This window comes from Lupinus angustifolius, chromosome LG06, assembly GCF_001865875.1.
Source record: "Lupinus angustifolius cultivar Tanjil chromosome LG06, LupAngTanjil_v1.0, whole genome shotgun sequence".
NCBI classification, from domain to species: Eukaryota; Viridiplantae; Streptophyta; class Magnoliopsida; order Fabales; family Fabaceae; genus Lupinus; species Lupinus angustifolius.
The window spans coordinates 5,355,653-5,382,685 of NC_032014.1; the positions used below are offsets into that span (position 1 = coordinate 5,355,653).

General features: G+C 32.6%; 4 protein-coding genes across 6 annotated transcripts; 2 read left to right on the top strand and 2 right to left on the bottom strand.

Moving 5' to 3' along the window:
* On the top strand, nt 279-2,450 carry LOC109349218 (eukaryotic translation initiation factor 3 subunit G-like). Of its 2 annotated transcripts, XM_019589944.1 has the most exons (3): nt 279-686; nt 1,680-2,248; nt 2,281-2,450. In XM_019589944.1, the coding sequence occupies exons 1-2, from the start codon at nt 344-346 to the stop codon at nt 2,213-2,215; spliced, it is 879 nt and encodes a 292-aa protein (XP_019445489.1). In that variant the 5' UTR covers nt 279-343; the 3' UTR covers nt 2,216-2,248; nt 2,281-2,450. The 2 variants fall into 2 exon arrangements, with proteins under 2 accessions (XP_019445489.1, XP_019445488.1); XM_019589943.1 differs by having other exon boundaries at nt 1,680-2,450.
* Nucleotides 8,750-10,257, top strand: LOC109349219. 2 transcript variants are annotated; one of them, XM_019589947.1, is made up of 4 exons: nt 8,750-8,832; nt 8,894-9,199; nt 9,290-9,444; nt 9,809-10,257. In XM_019589947.1, the coding sequence occupies exons 2-4, from the start codon at nt 8,920-8,922 to the stop codon at nt 9,917-9,919; spliced, it is 546 nt and encodes a 181-aa protein (XP_019445492.1). In that variant the 5' UTR covers nt 8,750-8,832; nt 8,894-8,919; the 3' UTR covers nt 9,920-10,257. The 2 variants fall into 2 exon arrangements, with proteins under 2 accessions (XP_019445492.1, XP_019445490.1); XM_019589945.1 differs by lacking the exon at nt 8,750-8,832 and having other exon boundaries at nt 8,840-9,199.
* Nucleotides 10,145-14,127, bottom strand: LOC109349220 (protein PLASTID REDOX INSENSITIVE 2-like). Its single transcript, XM_019589948.1, has 3 exons — nt 13,883-14,127; nt 13,683-13,781; nt 10,145-10,467 (listed from the first exon to the last, which is right to left on the bottom strand). Exons 1-3 carry the CDS (start codon nt 14,090-14,092, stop codon nt 10,276-10,278), a joined length of 501 nt encoding a protein of 166 aa, XP_019445493.1. The 5' UTR covers nt 14,093-14,127; the 3' UTR covers nt 10,145-10,275.
* On the bottom strand, nt 22,581-26,215 carry LOC109349221 (cyclin-D1-1). The gene is made up of 6 exons (XM_019589949.1): nt 25,780-26,215; nt 25,508-25,594; nt 24,234-24,332; nt 23,860-24,061; nt 23,528-23,658; nt 22,581-23,407 (listed from the first exon to the last, which is right to left on the bottom strand). Exons 1-6 carry the CDS (start codon nt 26,053-26,055, stop codon nt 23,186-23,188), a joined length of 1,017 nt encoding a protein of 338 aa, XP_019445494.1. The 5' UTR covers nt 26,056-26,215; the 3' UTR covers nt 22,581-23,185.

Sequence of the window (27,033 nt, forward strand, 5' to 3'; positions counted from 1 at the left end):
CCAAGAGACAAGAGACTTCCAAATGACACGACTTGCATATTCCACAAATATATTCTCCAACCGAATCCTGATTCTTCTGTAGTGTTAAGTGTTAACTGTGGTGGTTTTAAATAAAAAACGAGCAAATAAAAATGATAAACCACTCTGAGAAGCCCGTTGGAACTTGGAAGCAAATCTTGGCCCATTTCATTGGTCAACTATGGGCCTTATAACAGACCAAATTATGGGCCTTGAAAAGACCAAAAATAAATACTAATTCGAAAACAAAAACTGCACAAACAAAGAGGTTAAGGCTTTTTCAAACATAATCGTGATTGGCATTAGAGAGAAGAAGAAGGCAGCAATGGCGTTAACGACTTCGAGACCGGTAGCGAAGGTTCTATGGGGAGAACTAGAAGAAGACGATGGAGAGGATCTGGATTTCTTATTACCGCCTAAGCAGGTAATCGGTCCTGACCATAACGGTATAAAGAAGGTGATAGAATACAAGTTCAATGATGAAGGGAACAAGGTTAAGATCACCACCACCACTCGCACGCGTAAACTCGCCAACGCGCGTCTCAGCAAACGCGCCGTTGAGAGGCGTTCGTGGCCTAAGTTTGGTGACGCTGTTCATGAGGATGTTGGTAGTAGACTCACTATGGTTTCTACCGAAGAGATCGTTCTTGAACGACCTAAGCCTCTTGGTTAGTCAATTCCTTATCTTTTTTTCACAATTACATTCTGGATTTTTATGTGTGAATTATCTTATGTAAAAAATATTGTATATTTTAAATTTAATTCTTTTTTGCTACGTAGCCGGGGATATATAATTGGTTAGAATGACAATGTGTTGATAGCAGTGGTTACGGTAACGATTTAGGTCTCATTTATGGACTAGGATGCATGGAATGTTATGGACAATATGATATAAATTTAATAAAGGTTTGCAAAATTTCAAAATAAAGTAACTGTTTGAAATTAGCGTACGTCATGATGCTAACAATTTTCTAATTATCGTGGAATTTTTTTCTATAAAGTTCAAAAAGTGAAATTAAAATGCTGTTGAATATAGTTAGGAGTATAAAAAGTGTCCTTGAAGTGTTTAATATGTATACATGTACACATATACAATGACTATTTTGAAGTGTCTATGCTTAATTAGCGTATAGATGGTGCTTTCTGCAGTTCCATACATTCCCCCATTTCAGTTATTTAGTATGAGGTTGTGTGCAAAACTTGAATTTTTGCTCCTTGGGGAACCTTCAGTTACAAAACTTGAAAATAACTTCAATTGTATGTATAATAGATTATAATATTTAGCCTTTAGATTTTGCTTTCTGATGTTGACATTTGATTGAATTTGCTCTATCTTCTTAACCTTGAGCATCATGACATCTATTAGACTATGCTATTCTGAGGTGGTATTGTATTTGTATGTGTTTTTTATATGGATGTTTTGGTTTTATCTTTAACTCCATGTTTGTTGGTACCTTGGGGTTATTTGGTTGGAGGGGATTTGGGAGGAAAATCTCAGTTTATTCCTTTCCATTTTTTTAAATCTCAGAAAAGAGAATAGTTAAAATGAAAAAAGTTACTCACCAATCCCCTTCCTCTAAACATACTCTAACAGGTTTACTGCAATAGAGGATTATATATCATATATTCATATGTATAATACAACTTTGCACTTTTAACAGGCTCCAAGAATGAGGAACCAAAGGCTGCTGGAGACCCATTAGCACAATTTCAGAAAGGTGCTGTTCTTATGGTCTGTAGGACTTGTGGGAAGAAGGGTGACCACTGGACTTCAAAATGTCCATACAAGGATCTTGCCGCACCATCTGAGGGATTCGTTGACAAGCCTCCAACATCTGATGCCGCAGCTGGTGCTCCTGGTGCAGCAAAGGGAGCATATGTGCCTCCTGGAATGAGAGCTGGGGCAGAGAGGGGGGCTGGATCGGATATGAGGCGTAGGAATGATGAAAATTCTGTAAGGGTCACCAACCTCTCGGAGGACACAAGAGAGCCTGATTTGCTTGAACTCTTCCGTCCGTTTGGGGCCGTGAGCAGAGTCTATGTTGCTATTGATCAAAAAACTGGCATGAGCAGAGGATTTGGCTTTGTTAATTTTGTTATCAGGGAAGATGCACAAAGAGCTATTAACAAACTCAATGGATATGGCTATGACAGTCTCATCCTCAGAGTTGAATGGGCCACTCCCAGGACAACCTAGGTTTTGTTTGTTTTTGCCTCTTCCTTTGAGATGGTATTTTAGAAGTTGTCTATTTTTTGGCAGAGTATTGCATCATCATCTTTTGAGATGTTTTATTTTTAAACTTAAAAATAAACTTTCTTTCCAAATCTCATGTGAAGAAGATTTGGTTGTGGTTGGTAAATATTTTTTCACCTTGCTGATGTTTTTAACAGAATGCCTCAGTTAAATGATATAACTGAAGTTTGTTGATCAAGTTTCTCTAGTTCCATGACATAAGGATTAGAATTTCTTGCCATTTCCATCAAAGCAAACCACAGAAACTTGACTGTTTCATTAGCTACATGTGCAGGAAACTAAGGCTATGAATCAAATTTTATTCGTTTTCACATAGCTACTTCCCAGTAGTGATTTTTTCCTTTTACAAATATTAATGATATACCCAAATGGAGAAACACACACTTTATTAAACATGTGTAAAGAAATTTGAAAGCTTCGCGGCTATTGCTTCTAAGACATCACATGAGATGCATTTATGCCGGCAAAGTAGCATTCTTCATGGATCAATTACGACGAATTTGGTTTTTTCCAGTCTACCATAATATTTTGATGGAATCATGATTAGATCAAATTTGAGCTAATCTTTTATATAGATGTAGTATGCCAAATTGAATATCCTATACTATCTTTAATGCAAACACTGAACTAATATTAGGCTATTGTATACTCCGTGAATTCAAAAGTATATACTGAACATAATGGGATACATATAAAAAATTTCATTTTCAGCAACTGAACATTGACATTATAATTCTTAACGTTGGAGAGTAATTTCAACAAGTAAATACAATATGTACTCTAATTTCATATAATCTCATAAATATTTTGTCGTACAATTGGTATAATAGTTAGTGCCTGCATGCTCTCTCTGTCTCTCAGATCTCCTTATATGTGTTTATGATCTGTTTCGCAAGGCCTGCATGATTTGCACATTATTTGCGCATAATTTTTAATAAATAATTTCTATCGACTAATGTATTAGGTAGTATTAAGACAAAGTAAACACACTTCCTAATACATTAATCAAGATGAGAGATTCATTTATTTCATTGAATTTCTCTAGAGTTGATTACTAGGATAAGAAGTAAGTTTAAAAAACCTATTCTTGAAGTAAGTAGACCTCACTCATTAATCAATAGTGACCCTCTCTTTTGTTTTCATAATATTTGTTGTTTAGATTTTTGTAAATATATAAATAATAAATAAATAGTTATAGTTTAAATAAATTAATCTCTTTATATATTAATGCTTAGATTGCGTTCTGTTATTCCAAGTAATAAACTACTAATAAAAGTAATAAATTTTTAATTTTTTAAAACAATAAAATAAAATTTTCTATGAAACGAAAATTATATTAAAATGGTGAGAATGTATATATTCTTCTTCATATTAATCCCCTAGTAGCAAAGGAAAAGGAAGTTAAGAAAAAGACAAAAGTTTGCCATACGGTTAGACATAAAATTGACACCTAAACAAGAAATGATTTTGTTAATGAATAAAGATCATCTCCATTAATGGAAAGACAAGTAGTTGTTTTTACACATATTTTCAATGACAAAAATATGATTTCATGATAAACAAATAGATAAAAATGTTATTACATGTTACTTTTTATGTGTTATTATACGATATTTGTCTCTCGATTAATAGAGAGATCATGTACATAATTATCCCATTATGACCTTATACATGTCCCCAAAAATTAGGACACTCCCATTATTGATTTGATTAAACCAAAATGATGTGGGTAACGAGGTGACCACCACAAAATTGTCGTGTCCATTTCTCAGCATCACTTTATTCTTGTCCAACCAATAATTGAAAGTCTGATCATGATTATTTTAAAGTGAATGAATAAGAATAACGAGAATGAATTCAATTGTCTATTATTTGGTGGGTTAAGATTTGGGATTTCAAGTCATCTAAATGGAGCTAAAATGTTTATTTTCAAATAATATAACTATTTTAATATATTTTTTTTTCATACACAAAACTTCAACATAATATTTTGTTTAAAGATGTTTTATTGAATAATGTTTTACAACCTCGTGTCTATCTCTTTCCACAAGAGGCTAATATACAAGGAAACAAATAGACAGTGAAAATTATCTCCACTAGGAAAAGCGAAAGAAAGGAAAAGTGATGAATCTTATATCATTCGTGCATGAATTTAATTTGTTGATTAAACGTCAAAGGAGAAACATAACTTTATGCTAAAGTGCTTAAGTTTTTGTCTTGTCGATGGTTAGAAATGTTGTTCGATCTGATCGATTATTAATTTGTTATAACAGTGTAGTTATTCCACTTGTGTATATAAAATATTGTTATCGTACGTCTAAAATTAATCACAATAAAAACATTTGGAGACCACGAAATAGCCAAGTATATCACATCAATCGTGTGGCGGGTTAAAGGAATCTATTTACGTTTGTTCATGACACCAACCAATGGTTCTTTGCATATGAACATTGAACTGTGCAGAATGCAGATTAAGACAATTATCCCAGCAAAAAAAAAAAGCTTTTACAAAATCATTAAACTCGTTATTCTTCGGTAAACAAATTTATAGATAATTTTTCAGAAATTAATTGATGCTTCGAAATTCCATTGAAAATAGAAATTTCAGTTTGGGGTGAAAATAGGGTCATCCTTGTTTAATACTCCGTATACATAGTAATAACTAATAACACCCATTTTACTTTAGTACTTGTATTTTTTTAATCTTTAAAATTGTAAAACAATTAATTTTAGTTTCTAACATCAGGTTAAATGATGAACCCCACTACTAAACAATAGTACTACACATGGTCAACGTTGATAATAAAAATAAAGACTAAAATAAAATATTTTAAAAAATTAATAACTCCAAGAAAAATAAATTTTTATATAATTTAAACCAAAATCTCATTAGATTCGCAACTGAAAACTGCTTATATCTATTATTAGAGTAACAAAATGCATATTCACTATAATGGTTAATCTCTTGAAAAATCTCAGTCTGTTTCGTAAAAAAGTAACAAAACCATATTTTACAAAACTTCAGACTTATTGACTAATAGCGGGGTTCATAACTTCATATTCTCTCAGTACTAAAAAGGGATAATGAAAGTGGCAAAAACCAAAATTTAAGATTCATTCATATTTACTTTATTTTTTAATCAAAAAAATTTAAAAAATTACAAAAATATACCTATCTCACTTTTCAATACCGGAAAATCTAATATTAGAGATGAGTCGAATTTTAGTAATAAGAAACATATATGACATAGTCTCATCAAGCCCAAATTTATGGTACTAGAAAATTCAGTACTTAACCATATTCTAATACATGACACCAACAAATATTTAAGGGTATAAATTTTTTCTTATTTTTAAATTAAAAAGTTAGAAAAGGTAAAATTGAGAAGCCTATGGTCCATTTTAACATTCCTATATTTCGAGCTAGGGCACTATTACCATTCCCTATCCACATGCTCACTGTCAGAACTCAGAAAGAATCCTGTGGACAAGTCTTTTCCTGCATGCATTTTGCTTTTGGTAAACTCAAGCGTCCCATCGAGTTTCATTCTGTGGATTATATATTTACATTATCACCAACTCACCATTACGTACTCTAATTTAGTGGAGAGATTGCACAAGACACATAAGACAACGATATGTTAATAAGTGATAACTTTAATCTAAAGCACACTAACTAATGAATGATTACAAAGCTTTCTTTCAAATAATTTCTCGAGCTGTTAACCTGGAGGTTTGACCCCTTTATGATAAAATATGATTAGAAATCGTTTGGTGCTATCTCCGGTCTTGATTAAATTACAAAATTTAAATTTTTACATCAATCCACATAAGACATAATCTGCTACAAGTTTGAAATGTAAATCATTGAAACTTGAAAGGTAGGTCGCTTTTGGCAGCATAAATCTATTATTGATGGTAAAACTGATTCTATTGTTTTGGTTTTTCAAGCACATGTAATCTGAGTAAATCACCAATTTGCTCCCAGATCAGATTAAGAACCTTTATTATAATACATATATATATATTTCTCATATTAACAACCTTTATTAACTTATATATGCGATGACTTTCTGTAAAAGAATGTACTCTGCTACTTCTATTATCAGACAGAGGACTGTTAAAAGTCCTGTATATTGTTCGGTACTTAAGTGACCCTAAAAGACAGCGTCATCTGATTTTCCCCCTACCTTCCTCCCTCAGTTACAATTTTTCATCAGGATCTCAGATATTTTGATTGGAAGCTCTTTAATAATAATATTTTTATGAAGTACTTTCTTTGATTGTTGGTTTTGTTTTATATCATGGGTGGAACGAATGTGAAGAAAATAACTATTAGTCCCCGTGAAGAAGAGCCTTTGAGGCTATGTTTCTCTCATTTTATGTTCGGGTAATCATATATTGTCATATGAATAAAATAATTTAAAAAATAGAAAGTAACATTTTGATTGGTCCAACATAAGGAATGAGACATCATTTATGACTACTAATTTTTGTTTATGTTTGGTATGGAATTTTAAATTATGGGAAGAATATTTAAAAGCCTGAATTTGGTACTCCACAAGTTGCAAAAATGAAAATTTTATTGAGGTTGAATTCCATCAACTACTATATTTAAAACATGTCATAACCTTATTATATTCAGGCAATCCATATTCTATAAATAAGAATTAATGGTTGCCGTATTGATGGCCACATAGTGTTAAGACTTTAGCATATAATATTAGAGTGTAGTCCCCTACAAGAGTCATGTTTGAACAAGAATAGTCCTTTCCTCATTTAATATTTTTAGCCTAAGTCATCCAACACACCACATGGCCTACACATATCAACATATAATGCAGAGATGTTTACACATGTGAAGCAAGAGAAGAAAATTTTAAACCTTGGGGTTCTCATATAGTTTAAGTAAATATCAGATTCACAAGAATCAAGGATTTTGATTACCTATTTTGTCTAAAATTTTAAACCTTAGGGTTCTCATATCATATGATAACTCTTTGCTGCACAATGCAGATTATGATGATGAAGACTATCGTAGTCGGCTCAAAAGTTTTATTTATCTTAGTGCTCATCCAATTAATGATTACTATTAGTTACAATGATTTGGTCTAAGGCACTTTCAGCAGCACTGAAATGATAAAGGTTAAGGGCCTAGCATCCAAACAAAGGTAGCTTGCAATGGTTGCTCTCTCACACTCATTTTTTACAATCATTAATCATATAACAATAATAACAATATATCAATTATTTGTCACGAATAGGTAACTTTTAAGCTACTTAAACTGCATTGGAGTTTGGAGCATTGAAGAAAGTTGTGCAATGTGGCATTGAATGATTATTATATTCGTACGGAAGATAGTAGTGCCTACTTTAATATAATACTAATATTTCAAAACATATACCAATGAAATGTTCTATTAAGTTGGAAATGAAAATGAAAATTGCAAACATCCTAATTTCTAAAACAAAAGTATCTTCTTTTCTCTTTATTTCTCTTCACGTTTTCTAGGCAACCAAACATGCCATGCAAGTTTATGTAAGAAGGATATGATGGTGCTGTGTCCTTTGTCTACCAGAAGAATCCTATTCATATGCACGCTTAGGTTAGCACACTTTTAAACACATTTGCACCAACCACATCATATCACAGTAAAAAATGCGAGTATATATGAAAAATAAAAAGTTAAAATTAATTGTTAGCAAATGATAATAAAACTATAATGTATAACTATATATATGCAAGTACATGGTTTTTTATTTATTTAATTTCATAATAGCAATGAGGTTTGAAAATATGATCAAAAGTCAATGACTAATAATCCCCATTGAGATGTAGACTTCATGAAAATGAATTCCCCCAATAAAATCTTTTTCATCCACATAACACAAATCAACTCAATATCTTCCCATTATGTACCTGGTGGTTGGTAATCCTAGTAGTTGTAAGTGTATCTTCAATATATTATATCTTTCTTAATTTTTTGGTAGCAACTTATAAAAGTCACACATAAATTATCAATGTAAATATTTATACATAGTCACTACATCATTTATTTATATTATATTATTTAAAAGGTCAACAATAATTAAATATGAATAGCAGATGATACAAATATATAAAACTCATATATCGGTTTTATATATGTACAAAGCCATTTGTCTTAGCTTAAGTCTAATGTTTGACCCAGTAGACATTTCCTTCACCTTCTCATCTCTCCACACTCCACGTGCCATTTCCACATCTCCTAAAGTCCGGTGCTAATAAATGGTTGCCGAATAATTTTTCAACATTATCTTTATTACTAGTTTGACAATTATTAACAACCATGTTTCACAATATTTTTGTCATGGCCCTTATGCATTTATTTTAAGGCCAAATTTTTAACTTAATCGACTAGCCTAGTATACCATAAGTTATTATTAGTTAATGGAGTAAGGAATGGTTAGAGGACAGAGTGTAAATAACGTATTGTTACTATATTTGTGGGGTGCTAGGAGGAGCTGTATAGATAGAGACTTTTGCTTACTTCACCCTCATACCCTCTCTTCTTTCTTTTACTCATTCCATTCAATCATTTCTCCCCTTATCTCCACCCCATTTTCATCTTTGTTTCTCTCTTATTTGCTGCCAAATTCATAGATAGATGGGAAATTGTCAAGCTGTTGATGCTGCAGTTCTTGTGATCCAGCACCCTTGTGGGAAGATTGATAGGTTGTATTGGCCAGTCACTGCAAGTGAAGTAATGAAGACCAATCCTGGTCATTATGTGTCTTTGATTATACCATTGCCTGTGTCACAACAACAACAACAACAACAACACAAGAATAAAGAGCAGAAGACAGTGCGTTTTACCCGTGTTAAACTCCTCAGGCCTAATGAGACTCTAAATCTTGGTCATGCTTACAGGCTTGTCACTACTCAAGGTACATATACAATTGTTTGTGTTTGTCTTACAAAAGGGTGTGTGTTTCTGTAGTTTCATGTTCTGAAACCTTTTTTGTTTCTGGTTTTAGAGGTTATGAAGGTCTTGAAAGCAAAGAAGCATGCAAAAACAAGGAAGCCACAAGCAGAGACAGTTGAGAAGCCACAAGCAGTTAAGCAAGAAAAGCAAAGTTCAGCTAGTGAGACTGAGGCAGGAGGAGAATACGATCGAGGAAAGACATATCAGGTATTATATCTCATATTAACAGTTCACGTCCTCTCTCTTTCTAACTACTCTTCTCTATTCCATGAATATCATTCTAGAATCAAGTTATTTCCTCTAATGACTTTGATCCACCACTTCACATGGTCTAAGTGCTTATTCTCTTTGGTGGACAAATATTTATAAGAATATATATGTGTATATATTATATTGATACCAGTATGACATACAATCCTTGTGATTCTCATATATAACATTGAAAAGAGGTTATTATTATATGAAACTACAGCCATTGCGTTTTACTAGGAACTAATATTCAAACACAACTTTAATCTTCACTTTTGTAAGTTTGTATCCTCATCATAAAAAACTGCATAATGAAATCCAGGCAGTGAGAGCTGGGAGAAACAGGCGAAGGGCGGGTTCAGTAAATCTGGCTATGCTGGGGTCAAAATCCTGGCGCCCTTCCTTACAGAGCATTTCAGAGTCAGCTAGTTGATTGGTGTTATGTTATGATATGCATGGTGGCTCATAGAACATTATTTGACTGACTCTTTTATGAGGATATTCCTCCTGGATGATTCCTGATATTTGGTTATGGAAATTCAACAGAGGTTTCAACCAAGATTTTTCTTCCATCACCAATCCTATCCTCAAATGCAAATCCATGTTACAGCGATTACATATTTGTATAGCACCAACAAGATGAAGAGATAAAGAGGAGTAATGAATGTAAAAATATATTAGAAGTGAGTTTACAATCACATCTTCCTTTTAGTTATTAGCAAATGAGCAATTCCTAGGTACAACATGAAGAAAATTTGTCAAAGAAAAAAAGGAACTATAAAGTGAAAGTCACTTTAGTTTTGAGTTCCAAACTTCCCAGTCCTTATCTACATAATTTTGTGCCCATAATAGTGACACCCTGGCAGCCAGAGGTGCTCCTGGTAATTTCTTCTTCTTTAGAGCAACCAACATATCAGTGAATGGCTCCACCAATAATGTCCCAGGACCTCCATACTCCTTGAACAAGAACTCACCAAATATCTGTTTTCAAATAAAGGTTGATTAAAATTAAATTGTAGCTCATAGTTGAAAGTGGAATTTACATATTCCACTTTTGGCTTCAAGGCTCAAGCATCAAACAACAGGTAGCATGTCAAATCATTGTCAGATTTGAGCCATACATGTCAGAAAATTTTGAAAATTTTGAGAGGTTATCTAAAAACTGTTGAGTTTGTAATAAAAACTTTATTTTTATTTACTGTTTGGGGGATCAATTATTGTACCATAGTAAATCAGGTCTGGCCTCCTGATTAATAATAAAGTAGAAGAAGTTTCCTTATTTAAGAAGGAAATAAATATGTTTTCAAACTATAGACAACTGAAATAAGGAAAAGTTTGCTATAATTGAAGTGTTATGAGACAGAAAACTCTGATAATGGCTTGGCCAAGATTTTCCACTAGTTAATGCAGATCAATCAGAAATCAAGAGAATAATTCTTTCACTAAATAATTTTAAGACACAAAATAAACCTTTTATCATTTATGTACAGATAACTTGAAACAAGTGTTCTATAAAACAATTTCGTCTCTAATATGCATGTAAAAGTAACATCCAATGAATGGATGCCAAAAATGGTCAATTAAATTATTAAAATTAAATGCTGAGTCATGAATCATGATCCTTAAACCAAGATTAAAATGACAAATAATGTGGAAAGCCAGAAATTTCCAGGCAATTTCCATCATGTTAAGCAGGGTTAAGGATGCATGAGTAGCTGATAAGAAATAGTAACTACCATGGGTCTACCATATAATAACCAACCAGGAACTGGAAGCACATCCTAAATAAACCACAATGTAAACTGAACTCTTGTGAAAATCGTAATGCCAGTAGTTGTTGACACCGTTGATATCTGTTTATAAAATAACTACTGTTTTTTGTGATGTTTCATCCTATTACATGTAAAAATAGCGAAACAGTGCATAATGCTCCCACCTAGTGAGATCTGGGAGGGTAGATTTTTCCAGCCTTACCCTCACAAGTGAAGAGACCATTTATAGGATTTGAACTCATGACCTCTATCACAGAGCAAACAACTTTATCGTTATGCCGAGACTCACCCTCTGTTTTATCCCATTACATGCTGGATAAATAAAGAAATAAGGTCATATAACATATTTCACAACTTTCCAGATCTTGGCAATTAGAATGATCAACATTCCATTATCTCAACCATTCAAAGAACTGTATATCACCACATCAATAGATTCAAAGCAGACAGTCTTTACTGATTGAGGCCAAAAGTAATCAAACAAATAAACCTAAGTAGGATTTTGTTGCCAATCATTGAGGAAAATTCAGTAATAATAGCATCCTGTCAACATAGGACCACAGACCAAATCTGTAATAATTCTCAATGACCCGGAAAGACAAAAGAAAAGGTCCATATGAAATAAATGCACATGCAATTGGGTCCATATTGTGACATACATTAAACATTTGAGATATTCATAATATGTTACATGGTTTCTTCTAGGAGAATATTTTGGCCATAAACATTAATGCACAAATACCTTTAGATGTATGAATGTTGGCCACAAAATTATGAAATGAGAATGTCATTAGTGTAGGTATGGTAATCAATAAGGGTATTGTCAGTGAATTAAATCCAGGTCCTTCAACTTCATTTCAGAACTGCCCCAGACAAGCAAATTGATTAAGTTCTCTGTCCCCTAACCCTTCTTTGACAGCACTATCCCGAAGGTTAAGCATTTGAGTTATAGTTCAGGTGAAACTAGAAATGACCAACGAAACTCAAGATTTATGATAAACTTCAGTTATACAAACAGAACACTTGAAAAGATAAGCACAGCATATGATAATTGACCTTTTTTCCCAAAAAAATAATATGTTGAAGATCACAGGCAAACTTAGTCTATACTAGAGATCATTTTTACTCTCAAAGGCTTGTCTTTTGCTAAATCCATCCAAGCAGAACTAATATATTACAATAAGACTACTAATTTACCCTCACAGTCAAAAGCAGAATTCATATTATATGCAATCAAGACACAGTTAACAAATGCAAACACTTCCTGCAAGCACAACCCTTGTTCAAATGCTTAAAACATGAGATGTACAATTATTTTCTTTTGTAAAATATACTCTAGCACCAAAATTAAATTTGAGAAAGAGGCAGTATACACTGGGAAGCAGGTGAACACCATGTTAAGTAATTACCAAAAGAAATCTACACAAAGCCACGAACAAATAACTGTTTGACAATAGAAACAGACCCCATCCCCTTCTTTGTTGACTGATGAAGAGAATGCAAACTGGTTATTATACAATTAAAATTTCCTCACAGATTCAGACCATATTTATTATACAATTAAAAGCTATAGAGAAAGAAAACACAAGAAGAGAGAATCGAGGAGATAAGGGGAATTCACAGACGCATGTGTGTGTGTGTACAAATCTTGAATTATTGATATACAGAACTATGGAGCGATGAGGAAGGATACTAAATCATATATTGATCTCCAATTGTAAATCACAGCTATAACAAAACAACCAACAGGTAAGGCTGGAGATAAATGACCGGAAGCATTCTAGACAGACTAGACATAGGTTTGATAGTAAAGCAGGTTCTTTTAAAACTCATACGAAATGAAACCAAAACCTAAAATTATTTAGAGTTATATATCGATATTCGCTATAAAGTTTAAATTTGACTATACATGTTTAACAATAATGGAGAAAAAGACAAGTAGAAAGTAAATTGGATAAATGTGCCAGTTATTCTGGGAACTTCTTTGCTATATTTTCTTCACCAGCACACCGAGTTTAGGAAGCTCGCTACTTCAAAAGTATAGTATAACTGTATGACAGTATGGAGTCCAAGGAGTCCAAGATTGGGCAAAGTTGAAAGGCTACAGTTAAGAGAAGAAATTCATATACTCATTCGTCCAAGCATTTTTACAAGCACTTAGCATTCATGTACAATAACAGTTTCCCATTCAATAGCCTAACAACAAATGTATCAACTAGGTAAACCATTACGAAATATCAAAGCAGTCCAATGTGTTCATATGAAAAATGCTGCATCATATTAACTAAACCACAGATAACCTTTGGTAAATGTGCAACTATACACTAAGAAGTGAACACGTTCAAGAAAACAAATGGGAAATGAGACCCTTATAAGCTTTTATCATAAAGTTTTGTTCTTTACAATGAAAAAAAACAAATTCACCTGAGCACAAACGTTTATAACTGCATCAAGTTCATCCCCAAACTCATCCTTCTCTTCTAACAGCTTCTCCAATAACTCAGCTTTAAACTTCTGGGTCTCCTGCAAAAAAGAACATCACGTAAACTAGAATAATAAAAGGTACCAACTTTGCAAGTGCATTTATTTTGCGGTGAAAGTGAAACAACAATAATGACACTCACGGATTCAGCAAAATGGGGACATGGGTCGGGGTACACGTACTTCTGAGTAAGTGAAGCTCTCGTCGTAATGAAAGTAAAGTTGTTTGTGAAAATGGGTTTCACGCCGAAAGAAGAAGAAGAAGAAGAAGAGAGACGTGGGAAAATGGCGTTGGAGGTTGGTGTTTTGGCGGGAGTGACAGGTACGAAGAAGAAAGAAGTGAAAAGTGCCATTCAATCTTCGTTTTCTGATGTTAGCCGTAGATTGAAAAAGATCGTTTTTTCCCTTCCTTTTTATGAACCGAAAAATAAGTTTTAAACTGAGAACAAAATATAAAACGTATTTTGGGATGTGACTATTCACACTCCAATTAAATATTTCTACCTTTTACGTAAACAATCATGACTTTATTTTCCTTTTAAAATTGAAAGTAGAGATTGATATTTCAATTTTGAACTTTAGTGTATGATTGAAATGTTACATAGTTTTTGATTTTGTGATATCTCTGAACTCTCTCTCGAGTCCTCTTCTATCTCCTGCTTGTTCCTTACTTCTACAACTTTCTCAATATCCCAACTGTTACTATGAGCTACATATGTAATCTCCCATATTAATAATTCCATTAATATCATATAGCATTTTCCAATTGAACGTTTCTCCAATTATAGCTTCTAATCTGCACAATTCAACAATATTGTAGAGAATTAAACCAGTGGAGTAATTACATGAGACAATTTATTGTGTTGGATTAGGCCAGTTTACTCCTAGTTGAAACAGAATATGGGCTTGACTAAAAATGTTAACATTCTATCTAACCTTGAACTCGTTTATCGAATTTTCAATTTCGACATACAACAAAGTCCACCCCCTCCCAATTGGGCTGTAAGAATAATTTTCCATCTAAACCCCAATTATATGGCCCCATTTCAGAAGAGTGGGAATGGGAGTGAGGAATGGTAAGTTTTGAACTAATGGTGTTTCTAGTTTTTATAAACATGGGTTGTTAAACTACTAATCAAGTTAGTGACTGATTTTGATATAGTACCTTAGTATATATAAGAGTTAGGGCTAAATTTATTTTCCGTTATCATTAACTAAAATTTGATATTTCGTCATACATCAAAGAAATTATTCACATGATCCATGGAATTATTTACAGAGAAAATGTTAAGAAGTTTGTAAGATTATCTAACTTGTTATCCTATACATGAATTAAAAACATATTGAATTATTCATCTCATTAACCATTGTTTTGAGGTGTCCATAACATTCTAAACATTTTTATAAAATTACATTTCTATAATAATATAAATTATGCCACTAAAATTTTCTCAAAATAAAGCTAATTAAAGTGAGATAATCTTTAAACAAAATAAGAGTGTATAGTGATACACGATTAAATTTCACTGGGTTAATATTATGAAGTACGTTATATAAAATCAAATATATATGCAATTTTACTGGGATGAGGTTGCAGTCAAATCACACTACTTTTAGTCATACTAAGCAACTCTGCGTGTTAGAGTTCCAGCTTCAATCCCCATTGGACCCAAGCCCGAAGAAAGCTCCTCATTTCTAAGACCAAAAATTGAAAAAGTTTCTCATACTTCCTCTATTATTCCACCATTTTGGATACCCTCACGCAAGGAGATAAATAAAATGAAGCACTCTGCACCTAAAAAAACTTTAAGGGGAATTAACTTAAGTATTTGCTTTCATTATGAGATGAAAAAATTGCGAACATTAACCTTTTATTGTAACCTAGGACCAAAATGAAACATGAAAGGGAATGTTGCGGTTGAACATGACATAATTTGACTTTCTTTTTCACTACACACATTCCATCAATTAATCATTATATTTATCCAAACCTGATAGGTAGTAACCAAAGTGGATATTAAATAAATTATTCAATATATAAGTAACCCACTGAAGTTAAGCACTACCGTTTTTTATACAACTTTCCAAAGCTACTAATATAGTGCGTACAAAGTAATACAAACGGTGTGTGTAATTAACAAAATTAAAAACCGAGCCAGACAACTTTTGACTAATAGTGTCATGCTTTAACCTTCTTCGTACTTAATTAAACAAATGTTTTTTTTAGTTATGTAAGTAGTTCCTGTGCACCTTTTAGGTGTAAAAATGCAATTTGGGGATTGTGAACGCATTGAAATTATCAAAGATATTTTGTATAATCCCATTGGGGTTCTAACTAGAAACAGTAATGCCATGTGACTCAAATACAACTCAATCTTTTTTCTTAATCACCATGGTTTTTTTAGGAGTATACAAAGGACTAGGTACCTGTTTGATTGTCATATTTTAATTATTTTCCTTATGTGCACATGGCAAAATAATACTCATGGTTTTGCACCTAATACACGTTTTATTATGCTTGAGGTTGGTGTTTTATGGGAAAGTTCTGTTAGGTGGTGTTTGTGGGGTAAATGTTTTGGAATGCACTAAGGTGATTTCTCTTCCTATTTTAATTTCTTTTACCTGAACAATGTGGTAATAAAATTAGCGAATTTTTTTTACCACATTTCTGCTATTTTGATATTCATGATCAATGTGTAGATAAAATAATTGATTAATAATGTCTCTAAACATCAAATAAGACATATATGCTATTGTGCTCTTTTGAGAATGTAATGAACAGTATGATTAATGAGTAAAGGAAGGATAGGAATAACTGGATGATGAACCAAATGTAGCTTTTCATTTACTGTATAAAATGTATACATATCTAGCCATTTTCGTTGTACTTTCTCAACTCTTCTCTTTTTACTTCATCTTTATTCCTTCATAATGTAATTCGAGCACAATCTTTCGGCTAAATAGTTTCCCCTCTTTCTGACATATATTCCATCTTTTCTCTGCTTTTTTATCACTATACTATACATGCAAGCTACAGCAAGTAACACTTTTACCACTTCACTTATTTTTTTGCCTATAAAAGGTTTTAACTTTTAAGTCTAACTATGTAATTATAATTGAGGTTTCAATATTATATTCATTAATTGTCTCCACAACTATATTAAAACAACCACAATTGTAGCCACGTGGAATACTTGTCTACAATTATTACAAGTAAACACAACTTGATCAAAACCTTGACAAGAATTTAAAAGTTGGGTCATCATCATTATTATCACTATCATTATTAATTTAACTTTATCCATACTTAGTCAGACTTTACTGCAACTGAGCCATACTTAAATTACCATTCATGTTTTGCCTGTATTTTCAATATGCAAATGAGCAAATCAATTTCATGCATCTCATGCTGCTTTCACATAAAGGTTTTGTTTGTATTGACTAAGACAAGAGGGGGAAGTTTATTTATCAAAGCTCATAATAAGTAGCTTTTTTTTATTAGATCAATAAATGATTAATTGAATGATCATATTAATATGATGTCGAAGAGGTAGTGTATTGGTGGGGTGATAATAGATGATGAGGGTTGTAGAGAGGAAATTCGTATCATTTCCATTACAGGAGAGATAAGTACTCTTTTTATATTTAATTTAAATGATAAAAATATTATTACAAGTATAAATCAAATGATATAATTATCATTTTATTTTATTTTTTATCTTATTTTACACAACATTTCTCTCTATTATTTGAGAGTAGTTTGACTCGTGGAGGGTTGATGATTAAGAAGACTCTTTTGTCTCCACCCTCTATCACTATACTATATGGAGGTCCATTGCAGGCACTATCATAAAGCAAACATTAATAAAGAAGGGCACCACATCCTCATGCTAGACGCTCCCCCTAGATACTAGCTCATATCTACCCCATAACTCAATTTTCTCCATCTTTTTATAGCATCCAATGAGAAAAAAATGCAAGCAAGGGAAATGACCTATTTTAAGTTAGAAAATAAAAAGTTGGTAAACCTAGATATAAGTCTAATTTGAACCCTTCTAAACTCACTTGATAATTAATGAATGGTTTTCAAACAAGAGGATTTTTACTATCTTTGAGTGCATCACAAGTCAATCAAAGAAGTCTATCGCTTTCTTTGGTTAGATAGGATTAAAAAAATCACAATTTTTAACTGCTGTTTCGATAAGTTAATTCTAATATAAGTTATTAACTAATTTCATAAAACGTATTAGGTAAAAGCTTTCAAATCCTCCATTTTATATGTGATAATTTTTAAGCTAATTGTGTTTTGAGTTATATATAATTTTTGTTGTGGGTGAGAGTTCACCTCAACCTTCTTCACCCTAAACTATCAATTACCTTATAACTTTTTTTTGTTGTTGATGGTGAGACTCGATCTCACACCTCCTGCACTCCATTCTTTATGTTATTCATCTTTAACATCAGACCACCTTATGCTCCTATGATATTTTTTTGTTATGTAGAAAAAGCGTGTATTGCCTTCATCAGTTCACTAAACTTTCTCCTCTAGTCACATCGTGCTATAATGGTCTAGGAGATACAAATTACTCACCTAAATCTATTATGTCACGTAGTATTTATAAAAAGGACTAAAAGATATGTAATGATTTTAATTATATATGTGCATGCCTAGCGATGCTAATTATTTGAGCAATACAGCATAATTTATTAGACAGTGTGTAAAGGATCATGTATGGTTGGGAATTGTGAGCATGATATTCATTATTAAGATGAGACATGTCCACATATACAGAAGGAGTTTTACGCAAAATATTAAGTTCTGGCACCATCATTTTTGTTGTCTGGGTTTCTCTTTTTGTTCCTTTTCTTTTTTACTTTATTTTATTATCTGTCTTTAATTCTTTCTATAAAAAAACTGTTGTAGAATGGAGACAATGAGTGCCTCAAGGACTTGATGAGAGTAGTGATGTGTCTTGTATTCAGCATCAAAATCTCAGAAACCATATCTGTGAACCCAGAATCATTCTAACTTTTGAACCTTTTATCACCCAATGGGCCTAGTAGACCTTTGTGCAACTACCCCACGAGCATATTGCTAATTTCACAACAACAAAAAAAGTTTGCATTTTCAATCAAGGTCCTCTGTCATGTACATATGTATGGCCATCAAAAGTTGAAAATTCCTTAGCAAAAAGAGGTGGCAATGAATTAGATTCTACATCCTACCCATTACCCCCAAGCCCTACTATTCATTGAGAGTAGAAAAGAATTTTTGGCTTTTGGGTTTTATACTTAGGATTCCTCATTCCTTTCACTTTAAAGGTCATTTTGTTTACATGTAAAGGAAGCTGCGTAGGGAAGATTATTTCTTTATTGTGACATAAGGAAGCAAGAGATGTAAAGTGGCCTGCAAAGTTTACTATACACATTTAAGACAAAAATAAAAGCAGGTATATGATATATGTGCCCATTGGTCCCCTTTCTACGTGGGTGCACATGTCATTATCTCATAAGTCTATACAGTGTTAATTACAGCTTAACTTGTAGATTTGGTGACCATAATTACTATGGTCATTCCTTTCCATAGATGTGCTATAATAATAGGTAAATTATACTCTATAAAGTCATCATCAATAACCCAAACTTCCACATATACTATTATTTGCTCCTCATGATGGAAGATATTGGTGGGAATGGCATGAAAAATCCAAGTCTTTATAACTCATATTTATAACTTTTATATATTGTTAGAGCTTTCACAAGTGTATTTCACTAATATCTATTTAAATATATTCATTATTCACCAATGTGAGAGTTATTTTTACCCACCTAAATAACTTATACCAGGCTTCTTTTTACTCCACTAACTCATGTATAACTTATATTAGACATCATTCTTTTAATTCATTCTTCACTACGCTATAATTATAAAATAATAGTGCAAAAAATTGTTATCCAACTATACTTTCAGATGTAGCAAAGTGAACGCTATTGAATGTCTACTTTATACATCACTTACTCTAAACTTCTTTTTACCCACTAACTAATATGAGACTTCATGTGTATCTTTATAGCTTTCATATATTGTTAAGATCTATAACTATGAGCTAAGCTAAGAACTATGGAAGTGAGTTTAAAACTAGACATTGATGACCCAAAACTTTGGTACTAGACTATTAGGTGTATTCAGCTTATCACTTATATATAGTTCAACTTAATTATTATTAGCTAATATGAGACTTCTTTTTGCTCATATAACCCACTCTTCCAAAATCAGTAACATAGATCAAAAAAATGTTCAGTAGTCTAGAGCCTTTTTAACATAATCTCCTATTCAATCAATGTAGTATCGAGGTTTTTTAGGTTTGCATAGATACCAACTTGGGTTAGATGAATCAATACTCTTCTAGAAGTGCATTACTTTGTTATAAAATAGTTGACGAAGAGGTCATTAGTGATAATAAAAGTTCTAATGGTACCGCTAATATTGTCCTGATATCTATCCAATTAATCCTATAATTAAAAAGCAAAGTTTAAATTGTTGGACCCAGGCTAGTACCGGGGAGACTCCAACAACCGGGGAGTTCCATTGTTATATGGGTATGAAAAGAGTGAAGAGTCACAAGTGAGATACCACGTCTTAAACCAAAACCTTAGGGCATTAGTTCCATGAGTATTTCCTTTTTATAAACTCTTTCACTCCTCCCGCATATCTAATATGAGACTTCTTGAATAAACCCAACATAAATTACTATCTAATATTATTGTCGCTCGTGAACCTGAATACGTGGCTATCTATATTTATTATTGTGTCCATTATCACTACTTGCCATCTGACCCTGCAATTGTTTGATTTGAATACTCTCTTCTGTGAGGGAAAATGGCTAATCTGAATAATTAGCATTTAATCCAAAATTTCCATGGCTCCCACCAATTTGGCGTATTGTAATATTGCATTAATTCATTGAAGGAGCTGCTACAAACTTTTAATAAACTGGAGCGTCTTAATAAATTGACAGGTGCAAATGATATAAATGATGGTGGATTGAGGGATCCACACAGGTTGAACTATCCTAAAAGCACCCATAAAGCAGGAATAGTATAACTATAGCTATATCATGTATTCAAAAGAGACCATGCCTCTTCTCAATACGGATAACCCCTTGACCCATATATTTTTGTTCAATGACAAATTCTTATCTGCATTATAGAAGGTACAAAATAATGGGTTTTTAATGTCTACCCTAACACATGTTAAAGAAACTTAAATGAGTAAAATTTTATGGTAACATCCCAAAATATTAAACAGACCATTTTTCCATGTAAGTTTACTTTTTTAACTATCATTAACATGTGCCTAGCATTACAACTAAAAAAATAATACATATAGAAAAAGTCTTGGTGAATGCAATAAATCAATTATGTGGTCCAGTCACCAGTCCTTGATCCATGGCACAATGTCTACTATATACAGAACAAGCATCCAAGTGCAATGGGAGAAATAGGTACTGACTAATGAACTTAGATTGTCACTATATTCCTATATTTTTCTTCACTATGGTCCATCTCTGCAGGAGCGTAGTTTGATGAAAATGGGTTTAGACAGAAGTGTAAGGAAAGAATTGATAAGATGGCATGACAAATGGCTAACATGCATGGTTACTTTTTCTGTGAAGACATGGGAATAAAGCCATGTTGGTGTATGTGGTAGAGTAAGTGCATGCAAAAATAATATACCTTGTGTCGGGGATATGGGACTAAATGACAAGGTCTCAGTGACTCGGGCATTTTAGTATTTGTAGAGAAGAAATTCTGCACTAAAGTAGTAACTTTTTAAAAACCTTTTGCTGTTTTTTATTTAGTTTTTTTAATTTAGACTTTAATGTGTACTGCACTGATCGTAATCTTCAAAAGCTAGAGATTTCTTCCTATTGGGTTAAAAGCTATCTCTTTAGGTAGTTGCTACCATTCTTCCTCTTCATTACGAATCATTTATTGGGTAGCAGGCATCTGATGTAAAAATTGAGATTATTAGGTGAACAAATTAAATGATCTTCATATGAGGATCTTTGTCTGAATTAATGAGAGGATACATGAATTGAAGGCAATGACTGTCTGAAATTTCAGAGACTTTAGTGGCTGATAGTATGTATAATGTAAAATAAGTAAATAACGCCACAATAGAACAGCCTGGAGATGGGAATGAGTAGATACTGGCAAATTGAGGAGTCATAGTCACTGATTGAACCATCTTTATTGCTAGCTGGACCGAGTAGTCTCATCACCTTCACAGTAATTCTTTAAATTCCAGAGAGGGCCTTGAAGTTTCTTTTCACTCACACTCAGTAATAATAGTAAGAACATGTGTTTCTTGGGTGAATTTAGTTACATGACTTAAGTCACTAAACCATTTCAACTGTATTTGGAAGTATAAGTTCATGCATAAGTTAAATCTGGTCACACACTTCCACAAAGATAAAGTGAAAGAGAATGAACAAAAGAGGAGAGATGAGAATATAGAAATCTATAAAATCAAATAGTGTTGTTACTAATATATTCAAAACACAGCACGCAGGAAAAGGCCCCAAAGACCTTTTCTCTCATATCTTAAGCCAATTAGGCCACTATTAAAAGTAAGTTCTCCTCACTCTTGAAAACAAATGAAAAAATCCAAAAATTAAAACCATAGAGACATGTTTCCATAACATGCGTGGACATCAGGCTATGGGTCCTGTATGGTTAGGCCAGAACTCATGGCCAAAATAATAAATAAAGAAAACAGTTCCTGCCAAAAAGTCACACATAAACACGTGCATGGCACGCACCATTATTAGCATCTTCATGCGGATGCATAAACAAGTCCACAAAATGTGGCCAACTTCAATGGTAGGATAAGAAGCTTGACTTATAGGAAAAACAGCTCAAACTTCAAAGTTGTAATCTCCCAATGTTTCCCAACAAACTTGATACATCTTCTCTATGCGACCCTGCTTTTCTTTCCAAGCTCTTGAGCATTGTCCCACCATCTTCTCTTTCATCAGTAAGGGTAGTAATCAATGGAACTTTGTATTTCAAAATCCCCACTTCTTTCTTCCACACTAGCACGATCTCACCATTAAATGCATCTTTGTCTATTATTTCCTTTCTCAAACGCACTTTCCCAAAGCATATTATATTTAATATAGAATATTTATATTGCAAAATCCCCCTCCCTTGGGAATATGCAAAGCCATTGATGAATGACAATACCCACCAACAAAATAATAACTACTATAATAAAACCTCACAACTCTCTTAAAATATAAGAGTATATTATAATGTACACCATCACTCTCAAGTTAATTTTTAACTCAAACCTTCTGAAAAAAATTAGGTTTCTTATTCCAGACGACTTAGGACCAGCACCTTATTTATATTTTCCAAATTTATTATTGTTCCTTTTCTCTTCACTGGGAGTTTTCAGTGTCACCATCGACCCACAAACAGTTATTTATTCTCCTTCTTTTGTAAGACAACGAGAAGGAAGAAGATGAGGATAAAGAAATACTTGAACTCGTTGGGGACTGAGTTGTCAATAGCAGCTGTGGCAACACTTTAGGGAGCTTCTTCTTGTTATTGTCAATAATAACAAGTTCTTGCATTAATTGGTAGCACCCTACAATTTTCTCCTGCAACAATTGGATGTGTTAACAACCTGATTGTTTCATTTAAAGTTTTAAACATATAAATCAACCTATACATATCATTTTTTCATCATAATTTTCCATAATATATACTACACTGCTTACTTTTCTTAAACCCTCGCACCATGACTCGGCATGCTCAGGCTTAACGAGAGACCAATCAGGAATTTCGTTAGCTGCAAATAGTACGGCCGCGGCAGCAATGCATGATGGCCAGTATGCAAGAAAGCTAGCCTCTAGACAAAATATGCAAACAGAAAACTAATTAAGTTACTGCTCAAATGCGTACCTTTTTCTACTTTCAATCATTTTTAAAAGGTTTTCTTAACATGAGAGGATAACTTTTATTGAAAAGGTAAGTAAAGAAAACTTTTTAGTTTTTATGCAAAATACAATTTAGAGTTATAATATCAGTTTAAATGGCTACAAGAGTATACCTTGAACATTAGACAAGATTATTTGTGTAGCCCGTGAAACGAGGAACCCCGTAAAAGTTCCATTTGAGTCTAATTTGCATGCAAAGAAACTGAGGAAGCTAAATGGGGTGATTGATCTCAGCCTCCAATCCAAAACACCTAGAACAAGTAATTCCATCCTTTGAATTGTTCTGGGTTCAAATATGTATTTGGGACCTGCTACCTGTTTATATAATTATGGATAAGAATAATGTAGTGGGAGTTAGTGTCATATGGTTTACATAGCTAATGACAAACCAAGTCAGCATACAATTTAATTAATGTATCCACTAATAAACAAAACTTAGTATTTTGTTATAATGGATTAAGAATTGTCACACATGTTGCACATATACCTGAAGGTCCAACAGAGACGGAACCAGAGGTTCCTCCATCTTTGCCGCTAAAGACAAGCATGCAACAGACAGAAGTTGCATTGGCCACCCATTTGTTTGCTGCAAACAAATTTATATCGTACACTAAGTAATAAGAAAGGTGATTGGCATAATTCTCTTCTAAAAAAGTTTTTCATATGATTATCAGTGTTTAACGATAATACTATAAATATTAATCGAACTTTATGACAGATAATCCCACCAGAGACGCACGTGTCTGGATAAGAGTGCCAAAAGTTTCCGGAAATGATTCCCATATGGGATCCTTTTATGTGCAAATAAAAATATTGAGGGTATAAAGAAAATTACAATACAAAAATAAATTTTAAATTGAAAATGTTGTATTTAATAAATTAAGAGTTTGAATTTTAACTTTTGTAATAAATATTCGCTTCTCAATTAAAAAAATGAGACGTTTGATAACTTGGAAGTTTACTGCACACAAAAGCATCATATAATGCTACATTTAAATTAAAGACAACAAATAGATACGCTTATAGTTTAAGAATTTTTTAAATTGTCATAATATTAACATTATTTTTTAAATATTATTGACTTTAAATAAAAGTAATGCAAATAAATGATAAATAATGTAGTGACTATTTATAAATGTACTGACTTTTTAACAATAGGTGCACAGATTTTATAGTTTATACTAAATGACAAAAATAATATTTAAGTAGAGTTTATATTTTAAATGTTAAGGGGAGGGCTTAATCCTTAATATGCAGAATGTTCAACCGTATAAAAATCCAAAATGAATTCGAATTATTGAACATTAATCGGCACTTAATATTCTTACGTACACAACCAAACAATACAACAACTAAAAAGCAAGTAATACGGCCCGTACGGTAGACGACAGTATCCGAATATATAATTAAACACCATTAAATAATTTTTCAAAGGCAAATAACATTAAATAATTTAAAAATAATGATAAATATTTAAAAACTATTTTTTCATAAGGATTTAAAAGTAGGTTTGTTTAACTGAAAATTAAATACATAAAACTTGCATGTGCATATGGCCGTGGATTTCGATTAAGGTAACACACAACATCTAGATTCACCTCACGTTAGAAAAGTCCTTCATAACTACTGCATAGAAAACTTTTCCACGCACATGCGTTATATTAGTAATAATTCAATCTCACAAGCTGTTTCTATGTTCCATTATTATTATTTTTTTATGTTGTATTTTAATTTTCTGAAAACAAAGTTCACAGAACTCACCGGCAACTGCCGAGAGTTCAAGAACCGATCCATGTAATTGACGGAAAGATACGCCGTGAGCGGTTGAAATCCGTAATAAGCCTGCACCTGCAACCAACAAATAATAACCAAACGAATCCAAATCAGATAAAAACTAGATCTAAAAGCTGAACCGTTTTCTGAGTGACGGTTACCAAGGGTGCATTTTAGCATCGTCCGATATGCGAGTGGCAAATATTTAATATTAGTGGAATAGAGAGTTCGATTTCGAAAGAAGGTGGAATAGCGGTTACCTTGAGAATCCATGCAACAGATTCTTTGCGCGCGGAATCATCGAGCGACCGAGATTGGAACCTTGAAAGGTAATCGAGTCCGAGAACGAAGTTGCGCTCGTCTTCGATGAACGCAGCGATGGACTCATCCTCTTCCGATGACGGTGACAGCGGTGGCGGCAAGGAATCGATGTTGGAGGATGAGAATTCAGGCGACTCACCGGAGATGACTCCGGAGGTGTCCTCGCTGCATAGGAGATTAGAGTCAGAAAAGCGGTCGGGGCAGGATAAGGACATGATGATCGGCGACGGCGACGGTGGTTTTCGGTCATTCTGTTGCCATGGCTTGGGATGAGAGGTTGCCGGAACGTGCGATCGGAGAAGTTACCGGAATAGTGGTGAGTGTGTGTGAGTGTGTAGTGTGGGAAGAGAGAGTGGCTGTAGATGAACCTGTGCTGTGGACTCTTCATATGTTTGTTTGAATATAAATATGCGATGTCTGGTTAGATTTTTTATTCGTTTTTGGCTTGAATATTTTTTGTCTTTCCGTTTTCTCTTGATTTTTGTCCACAAAATTCATGTAATATCGATGTGAGGAAAGCTAAATTCAAAACTTAACACAGATTAAATTTAAAATATATTTAGAGTCTAATATTTAGGTGGAGTGAGTATAAAGATTTATATCAGTACCTTCATTTAAATTATTATTTTTTTAACAGTTAATAATAATTAATTATAGATAATATATTAAATGTATAGTAGTCATATACCAGCCTATTCATACATTTTTCTAATATATTAAGATATTAGGTGTTGTAAAATTCAAAATATAAGCACGAATGCAAAACAAAAATAAATGCACGATGTTTGATGTCAACTAAGTGCAAATATTACGGTATTAAATATTTAAAAAACTGAAATGATTAAGATAGAAAAAGAAAATAGATAAGATTGTATTAAATATATTTTTAGTTTTTTATAAAATTCCAGTATTTATTAAAAATTGGTCCAAAATTCTATAAACTCGTTCATTTTAATGATAATATTTGCACTTAGTTGACATCAAATATCATACATTTATTTTCTATTTGTATTCCAGCTTAGATTTTGAATTTTACAACACCTAATATATTAATATATTATAAAAAGAATTTAAAATTTATGTACTATTAGTGTAAAAAAATTATACTATTAGTATATTATTTATCATTGAATTGTGATATTTTTGTTTAAAAATCAATAATAATTATAAATGGTTTAAGATTTATTATTAGT

What these genes read in the sequence shown, in the direction of transcription:
- LOC109349219 (XM_019589947.1), top strand. Translation starts at nt 8,920, where the DNA reads ATGGGAAATTGTCAAGCTGTTGATGCTGCAGTTCTTGTGATCCAGCAC. An exon ending in CAGGCTTGTCACTACTCAAG is followed by an intron (nt 9,200 to 9,289) that starts GTACATATACAA and finishes TTCTGGTTTTAG; the next exon opens with AGGTTATGAAGGTCTTGAAA. An exon ending in ATCGAGGAAAGACATATCAG is followed by an intron (nt 9,445 to 9,808) that starts GTATTATATCTC and finishes AATGAAATCCAG; the next exon opens with GCAGTGAGAGCTGGGAGAAA.
- LOC109349218 (XM_019589943.1), top strand. Translation starts at nt 344, where the DNA reads ATGGCGTTAACGACTTCGAGACCGGTAGCGAAGGTTCTATGGGGAGAA. An exon ending in TGAACGACCTAAGCCTCTTG is followed by an intron (nt 687 to 1,679) that starts GTTAGTCAATTC and finishes CACTTTTAACAG; the next exon opens with GCTCCAAGAATGAGGAACCA.
- LOC109349220 (XM_019589948.1), bottom strand. Translation starts at nt 14,092, where the DNA reads ATGGCACTTTTCACTTCTTTCTTCTTCGTACCTGTCACTCCCGCCAAA. An exon ending in GTCCCCATTTTGCTGAATCC is followed by an intron (nt 13,782 to 13,882) that starts GTGAGTGTCATT and finishes TCTTTTTTGCAG; the next exon opens with GAGACCCAGAAGTTTAAAGC. An exon ending in TTATAAACGTTTGTGCTCAG is followed by an intron (nt 10,468 to 13,682) that starts GTGAATTTGTTT and finishes ATTTGAAAACAG; the next exon opens with ATATTTGGTGAGTTCTTGTT.
- LOC109349221 (XM_019589949.1), bottom strand. Translation starts at nt 26,055, where the DNA reads ATGTCCTTATCCTGCCCCGACCGCTTTTCTGACTCTAATCTCCTATGC. An exon ending in CTGTTGCATGGATTCTCAAG is followed by an intron (nt 25,595 to 25,779) that starts GTAACCGCTATT and finishes TGTTGGTTGCAG; the next exon opens with GTGCAGGCTTATTACGGATT. An exon ending in CGTCTCTGTTGGACCTTCAG is followed by an intron (nt 24,062 to 24,233) that starts GTATATGTGCAA and finishes TTATATAAACAG; the next exon opens with GTAGCAGGTCCCAAATACAT.